The sequence below is a fragment of the Chenopodium album genome, chromosome 17 (genome assembly GCF_948465745.1).
Source record: "Chenopodium album chromosome 17, dcCheAlbu1.1, whole genome shotgun sequence".
In the NCBI taxonomy this organism is placed as follows: Eukaryota; Viridiplantae; Streptophyta; class Magnoliopsida; order Caryophyllales; family Amaranthaceae; genus Chenopodium; species Chenopodium album.
In genome coordinates, this window is record NC_137850.1 from 38924599 (window position 1) to 38933017 (window position 8419).

At 30.4% G+C, this 8419-nt stretch overlaps 1 protein-coding gene across 1 annotated transcript; it reads right to left on the reverse strand.

Moving 5' to 3' along the window:
• Positions 1-4448: 4448 nt before the first annotated feature.
• On the reverse strand, positions 4449-6809 carry LOC145587936 (protein IQ-domain 26-like). Its single transcript, XM_081644578.1, has 3 exons — positions 6218-6809; positions 5185-5391; positions 4449-5086 (listed from the first exon to the last, which is right to left on the reverse strand). Exons 1-3 carry the CDS (start codon positions 6632-6634, stop codon positions 4481-4483), a joined length of 1230 nt encoding a protein of 409 aa, XP_081500704.1. The 5' UTR covers positions 6635-6809; the 3' UTR covers positions 4449-4480.
• Positions 6810-8419: the final 1610 nt, after the last annotated feature.

Sequence of the window (8419 nt, forward strand, 5' to 3'; positions counted from 1 at the left end):
CTACATGCACCTACAAACGTCACAATTCTCACAAATCATTAAATTGTCAAGAACTATTCGCTTAATAGGTCAATTTGTGAATAATTACTCGCCTTTATTAAAAAAACTACCTCTCAAATTTAAAAACTTTGGGTTTAGGTAGCACTACCCTTTTTCATTTTCCAGCAACTAATTCCGGTGAGTGGGGTCAATTTATTATTTTTCCTCCAAAAAAACATCGTCACCCTCGTGTATATTAACCAACCCCCCCTCTTCTTTTCAAAAACTTGATCCAAAAAACCAAATCTTTGTGAAATTCACCAATTAAAGAAGGAAAAACGATTTTGTTTTCACAAAAAATTGGTTTTTTTGGTTGAGTTTTTACAAAGAATAGGAAGGCTAGTTAATATATACGAGGGTGAGGATTTTTTTTTTTTGGAGAAAAAATAACAAATAGGCCCCATTCGCCGGAATTAATTATCGAAAAATGAAAAAGGGTAGTGCTCAAAGGTAGGTTTTTTAATAAAACTTTTAAACGAGTAGTTGTTAACAAATTGACATGTTTAGCGAGTAATTATTAACAATTATTTCCGTAAAATAACTCTTCAAAGAATTACATTGATACTCAAGAGATGAAACTCCCTATGACAAATTAATAGAGAAGAGTGAATAGAATGGCTTGTTTATTATTCAGGTAGAGTATTTATACAAAACCTAAGAACATAAGATAGGAAACAATCTTCCTAAAAGATATACTTAAATAATATCTTAACATATAATAAACCTAAATATATTATTCTCCTAATAAGATCCATACGGAAAATATATCACACATATATTTTCCGATATTATCTCTAACACCCTCCCGCAATCGTAACGGCAGTAAAACGAACGTTGCGATTGGAAATTCTTCAAATTGTTGAAGCCGAGATGCACACTCTTGTGATGTCGCCTTCAATTTTTTTTTTCTTTTCTTCAATGATGAGAACGTTCATCTTTTCGAACTCATCTGTCATCAATCAAACAGGAACGTCATTCTTTTCGAACCTGCAAATATAACAATTTTTGGTTTTTCCAGAGCAAAACCGAGCTCCAATCAAATATTGGTTTTTCAGAGTAAACCACACTCAAATCTCTTATTGGTCTTTCAGAGTAAACCACACTCAAATCTCTTATTGGTTTTTCTGAGTAAAACCAAACTCATATCCAAAGGAGCAAAATCATGCTCGAATAAACTCACAAAAAAGAAAAAAAATTGCACAGCGGAATTTTTGGGTAAAATTTATGAATCCCGCCGGTGAGTTTAATTTTCTAACCCACCGGCAGGGGGGAATTTTTGTGAAGTATCCCAAGATCTAACCTGCTCTTGATTAATTCAGAGCCAGGTCCCAGGTATCATATCACAATACATTCCTATCTCAATAGTATATGAAGTAAAAAACTAGAAAGTATGTTACTTTGTTTCCAAAAAAAAAAAAAAAAAAAAAAAGGTATGTTACTACAAGTGGAATAAACTAGAAATAGAATTTTTTTTAAAAAATACGGAGTAGATAAAAATGTACAGCAAATAAAGCTTAGAAAAGTGGAAGCAATAATTAGTTTCTCCAAATTATTATTAAATTTAGGGTTGACATACATAATAGTGCATCTTTAATTTATATTGTAAGTAATTGATCACTATTGAAAAGTTCTTGACATTCATGCTCATGTCTAAAATTTAACATTCGGCTTCACTACCTAAATTAGTTACGTAGTATATGCATGGCACCAACTTTTGATAGCAACTTCACTTTCTGCCCCATTGGTAAAACTTGTAATGCAAAAGGGTAAAGATAATTAATGTAGAAATCATGTTAACATTTTCCGTTTCATAGTATAGTAATCACATATTGAGGGTTATATTTATATGCATTAAAGTACTACTCCCTCAGTCCTTGAAAATCTCACACGGTCAACTTTATACACATGTTAATGCATTAATTTTGGTTTTATTTTTATATAACTATATATTAATAAAAATTATTTTAAAGATTATATTATGAAACTTTATATTAATACCTATTTAACACTATGTTTTATGATAAAATATGTTTTTTATTATATAGTAAAAAATTATGGTAAAAGCAAATACATGCATAAATAGTGAAAAAGTCCAACGTCCCTGATATTATGGGATAGAGGGAGTATATTTATCCTTGAATAAAAGTCTTATACTTGGTATGGTGGGATTTATTATCAAGTAACTTATTTCTTAATTTACTTTCAATCAACAAAACTCCTATAACCCTATTCCAATCTGTTGTAGTTTCCCATAAAACATTGAACTATTTTTTCCTTTAAAATTTGTTTGTCAACCATTTTACTACAATTCCTCACATAAAACCATATAGAATAATTGTGTTTTTTTATTTAAGCTTGAAGGAGTATATTTTTATAAATTATCACGGGTATGTATGGGATTATAATGTACTCATATCGACATTTTCTAATTAACATTCGTACGGTTTTAACTTGTGATTTGTATAAACACAAAGACAGCAGCCCGTTAGATTAGTTAACAATAGGTAATTATAATCCCGTAATAATATGATTAGACAAGAACTCAAGATTTGAAATTTTGAATCTAGATCTCTGATTATCCTCATAGTTTAAGAGGAATATTCTTATCATTGAGCAATGGGATCTACCCTTATTAAATATTTTCTTACAACAACATTATATCATAAACTAATCAACACATATAGTTTTGAGGTTACATGAAGGAAGGAGGGGAACCATTTAGCTCAAATAATCCAAAAAGAAATTGGTTTTATGTCATAGAAAAATGTGCCCTTTTTATTAATTTGTACAAGGTTATATTACTAAGAACAAGATGAAGCCAAATATGTACTGAGAACCTGCATGGAAGCTTACATTATTGAGAAATAAATACTCTATAATTTAAGCCTAAGTTAGGCTAGCTACATTGTAACTTTGTAAGAATTTCAAATATTTCACCAAACGTTTGCTATGTTCTAGACTCTAGAAAATATTTCATATAAAATATAATAAAGTTTAGCTATATTTTATACAATTTTTGAATAGGACTTTTTTCCCTCCATAACTGCATATCTAGATTACTAGATAACTAGATTGCACCTAATTAAAACATCTAGTCTAGCTTACTAAAAGAGCATATTATCAATAAATGTATATCAAGTTTTAAATTTAAAAAAAAAAAAAAAAAAAAATCACAATTTAAAGATTTTGGTTTGTAATGTTAGTCAGAGTGACTATCAATTAAAGGGTTGTGTTTAACTCAGGCCCTGTTCTCATCAGATTATTTTCAGTTTAGTTCAGCTATAATAAGTTCAGTTCAGCTCCTAATTTCCTTCTCTCATAAAATATTCATTTCAGCTCTGTTCAGTTCAGTTCAGCTCAATTCAGTCAATGAGAACAGGCCCTCACTCAATTCATTTTAAAGCTCTTAAAATATACAAAGTTAATATAATATATAAAAAATTAAAAGCTTAATTCACTCCTCTTCTCTAGCAAACAACAAACATCCTCCATTTCAAACTAGTTTATACATTTATTATTTACGTTTGTCAATGCAAAAAATTAACCGAAAATACTTTTAATAATACTACATAACATGATCCCACATAACTTTGTGTTTTCATATCAATTCACAAACGTTAATTAATGTTTTGATTATAAATAGTGTCAAAGTCAAAGCATGTCAACTAATTTTGAAGGGAAGAAGAAACATAGAAATCATTAAATAGATTCAACTTCTAAAAAAATCTCCCATTATACAACATACCACTGACTATTTGTGATTTTAGTGCAAAAAAAAATTAAAAAAAAAAAAAAAATTTAAACCCAAAAATTATTAATATATATAAAAAAAAACAAATTATTAGCGTATTATCAATATCTTTCAAGAATCTACCAAAGTATTACTAAATAAAAAAATAAAAATCTTTGAGAGTAATAATGATGCATGGAATGAGAGTGTGTCGATCATGTGTCATTTGGAGGGTAAGTTTGGGGTTTTAATTGACACATATACATACATGTATGTCTCTCATCATTTTATTTTTTTATTTATGTGTAGAGAGAGTCACAACTGACAATCACATTTACTTCGTACAAGATTCTTTCACAAGAGACTCAAGACTTAAATAAACGATACGACTTGAATGTAAAACCCATAATTGGTTGGGAGTGTATCTGGCTTTAACATAAATTTTTCGTAAAAATCTATATAAGTCAAGTGCAATGCACCTTGTGTTTCTTTGAAGTTATAAATATGACTATATGAGGACTTTGGACAAAATTTGCACAAGGTTAATATGATTAAAAAGAGTAGACATTTTCATGGATAATTAGTTAATTTTCTTTAGAATATACAATCACCCTGTGTTTCTAAATTTTTACTGAAAAACATAACCAAGACTACAAACACTTTTATGCCTTCACTATTTTCATCAAAACACTAAGTGATTCTCATTTTATTTCACAAGTTCAAGCAGTCATGAACTTGAGAACTAGACCTCTGCATCCTACCACCACTAATACTATTTCTAGCTGCCATTATATCTTCCAATGATAGACAAGTCTTAGGCCGCCCCTCCGGCCTTTGTTTTGGGGCACTCTGAGACCTCGACTTGGCTCGAAACGATTGTGTATTTGCCATATAGCTAGGGAAGTTCGAGTAAGGCCTAAAGAAGCTATCCCCACATGCACTCTTGGTAGGGGTAAGAGGACCATTGGATCGGATCGAATTTGCAAACCGGGGTGTACTCTGTGCCGTTGAGCTCTTACATTCGTCGCCATAGAATCCCCAGTCATAGTCATGTGGGATCTTCTTAATTTCAGGTATGGAAATCCGGCCCGGGTAAGGGTGTGAGGGTAGTGGTGAAGACATTGTTGGGTATTGCATTTCTTCACCACTAAAATCATACATTGAAGGGTTGATTCTTCTTGACCTTGACTTAGTCTTATATGTATCAATCTCAACGATTTTTGGACTCCCTTCATATGCATTATTATACGGCTCATACGATGTTGATAGTCTCTTGCTATAAAATTGATCACACCGCGATTCATCAAACCTATTATCCTGAAAAAAATATAGGGAAACATCACACATTAGTCATTGTAGATGCAATTAATTAATTTTTGATCATCTATTTTTCAAATACAATTTGAGACTCTTACCATGGATTTTCGTGATCGAAACTCCGAGGGAACCTTACTACTTCGATTTAGAGCTAATTTAGCCCTTTGAGAACGCGCACCGGCTTGAGCTCTAATGAGAGCTTGCATACTATGTAGAGTTGCCGCAGCTCGCTTTCGGACAAGATAGCCTCTAACATGAGCTTGTAATTTTACTAGTCCTTTTAAAGCTCTAAGTGCTCTTCTGGCCTATTAACTCACAGCATTAAAATGTTACATTCCTTCATCAATAGAAATCTAAACCATTTAGCTTCAAGTTAATACAATTCGCTAGTCAAATTATAAAATCGGTAATACAATCGGATTTCATCAATCAAACATAAATCAAATTTAGTTTCTTAATCATGTTTTAATCATGAGTAATTATTTTCATAAGATGAAATTATAAATTCAAAACTTTAGAAAGCAAAACTAACTTACAAAACAATATTCTACATGTAAGTTTCAAATTCAAAAATAAATAATGCATCATAATGTCAAAGACACATGGGAAAAGGAAGAAATAAACGTAACAAAAAAAGTTGACCAAATCACTCTTGAAGTAGTAACATGAAAATAATCTTTTCAAGTTACCAGAAACACCTTTTTCCACCTCTAGAAAGTGTGAAAATCATTTACTCTTCAATTTCCAACCAATTCTTAGATATCATATCTTCAGTTTTAAAGTTCTCATTAGTACACAGTTGAAAAATTAATTTTAAACCATGGTACTATAGAAAATCTAACAAAATTCACATTCTACATTTTGTCCATGAAATTCAATTTGATAACCCAAAAATTCATACGAATGTCAACTAGCGCAGGTAAATCAAATCCCGCCTACATCACTACCTTTAAAACATCCACAGAACAAATATCTTAATATAAAATCAGAAACCCACCATATTAAACCCAAAATCACACAAATAAAAAAAATAAAATAAATAAAAACTTAAAATCAAAAATTCAAAATAGCTAAATACTCAAATTTCAATGATTAATGAAGTGACCAAAATAAAATAGAATAGAAACTTACCAAATAACCTCTAAAAAGTGTTTGAATCTTAACAGCAGCCCATCTATCAGTTCCACCACCACAAGAAAACAGAGTTCCCCTGTTTTGGCTAGTCAATCTAACCACAGCAACCGCCGCTTGTGCCGCTGCAACAGCGGCATCAGCGGCGGCAGCAGTAGCAGCAGCAACAGCAATAGCATGTTTAGTTTGCTCTTTTTCAGTCTCAGAAATTTGATAATCTCTATACCATTGATTCTCCTTTTCTTTCACTTTTTCTTTTGTTATTGTTTTTGTGAAACTCCATCTGTTTTCCTCCATTCCTATTTTCTCTCTGTTCCCAAACCCATCTTCATTTTTACTATTTTTAGAAGGTTTTTCATTGTCATTTTGCTTCTTCATTCCTAAAATGGATTTAAACCATCGAGTTGCTCTGCCCATTTTTGAAAAAACAGGGGATTGCTCTGTTTTTTGCTAAAAACAAACGTGGGAAAAAAACAGAGAAAATGGGGGGTTTTGAAAGATTTGAAAGGATGGGTTTTGAGATATGATAATAAATTTTATTAATGGGAATAAATAAGGAAAAAGATGGGTGTGAGAAATTATTTGTAAATGTTGAGATTTGATTGATGGTCAGAGAGTTTTTACATGTTGCAAGCACTGAAGTTGGGAAGTTTTTGGGGTTTTGGAGTTGATAAAACAGGGGTATTTGCCAGTGCAAAGTGGTACTAGTGATTATATTTATAGAACTAAGTTTTTTAATTATTTTTTTATTTTATTGGGTTTTTATTTTTTCAATTTAAAATAATGGAAGTAAAAAGAATAATAAAATGAAAATGTTTGCTCTTTTTTGAATTGGAAATTGAGATTGTTTTATGGGGAAAATAGAAGGTTGTAAAGATTTCGATTTTTAAATTGTGATGATGCATTGGAGTCAAAAGTCAAAAAGGATTTGGTGATATTTGGAAATTAAAATAAACTTTCATAAAAATATACTAGCTCCGTTTTTATTTAGTTGCAACACATCCCTTTGGCACGCATATTAAGGAAGATATTAGACTAAATAAACGGATAAATTAATTTACAAAATTTTAACACCTATAAGAAGAAAGGGATAAGTTGCTACGGTTTAAATTTTATAGCTTAATTCATTCGTTTAGCTAATTTAATCACCTCATCGATAAGCGTGATAAAAGGTGTGTTGCAAGTATAAAAAAAAAAAATAGGAAGTATTTAAGAAATTTTTTTTTTTTTAAAAAAAAAAAAAAAAAAAAGGTTTATGCATGGGGTATATTTGATGTTCATGCCGTTTTCCCCTAATTTTCACTAATTTCTATTTTGAAGGTTAACCTCCTTCCTCCCCTAACATTTCGGTGCCAAACTTATTATTGACTTATAAAGAAATATTTAAATTTATTTCATTGGTTGTGTTAGATGAAGGTTAAGTTCTTATGCTCAACTAAGAAAAAAAAATCAATGATAAAGATTGGTAACAAATTGGCAATGATGTACATTGTGTGTTGGCTATCAAGAAGATTGTTGTTGAACCTAACTAAATTAGCACTCAAAGTAGTTTAGATCTATAAGTATTAGTAACAAGAGTAGTTTTAAAATGTTAATCATCAACAAACAATAAAGTTGATTTATTGAATCAAACACTAAAGAAATGATAGTATATATTGTAATTAAGGGTGTGTTATATTCACCTATTTCACTTATCTAAACTTATTATTATAATTTATTTCAATTGTAATTTAAACTTGAGTAACCCTTAAATAAGAGGAATTGAATAGACCTAAAGTAAATCATGGAACCAAAATTTCATTTTCAGTTTTCAAATTGCCAAGGCAAAGTTAGGGCCTATTCTCTTCAGCTTAATTTCAGTTCAGCTCCAATCAGTTCAGTTCCTAATTTCCCTCTCTTATAAACAATTCATTTCAATTTAGTTCAGTTCAATTCCAATATGTTCAGTTTAGTTCATATTTTCCTTCTCTTATAAACAATTCATTTCAATTCAGTTTAATTCAGCTCCAATCTGTTCAGTTCAGTTCTTAATTTCCTTCTCTTATAAACAATTCAATTCATTTCAGTTCAATTCAGTTCGGCTCCAATCAGTTCAGTTCAGTAAATCATTTGAGGCCCTTAGAGTATCACAGTTCGGAAATAGTGTATAAAGGAGCGAAAATTAACATAGCAAATCTTTTAACAAAATTAATTACAAATAGT

Coding starts and splice junctions, on each gene's coding strand:
- LOC145587936 (XM_081644578.1), bottom strand. CDS start 6,634: ATGGGCAGAGCAACTCGATGGTTTAAATCCATTTTAGGAATGAAGAAG. Junction 5,392..6,217: donor CACTTTTTAGAGGTTATTTG/GTAAGTTTCTAT, acceptor GTGAGTTAATAG/GCCAGAAGAGCACTTAGAGC. Junction 5,087..5,184: donor TTCGATCACGAAAATCCATG/GTAAGAGTCTCA, acceptor TATTTTTTTCAG/GATAATAGGTTTGATGAATC.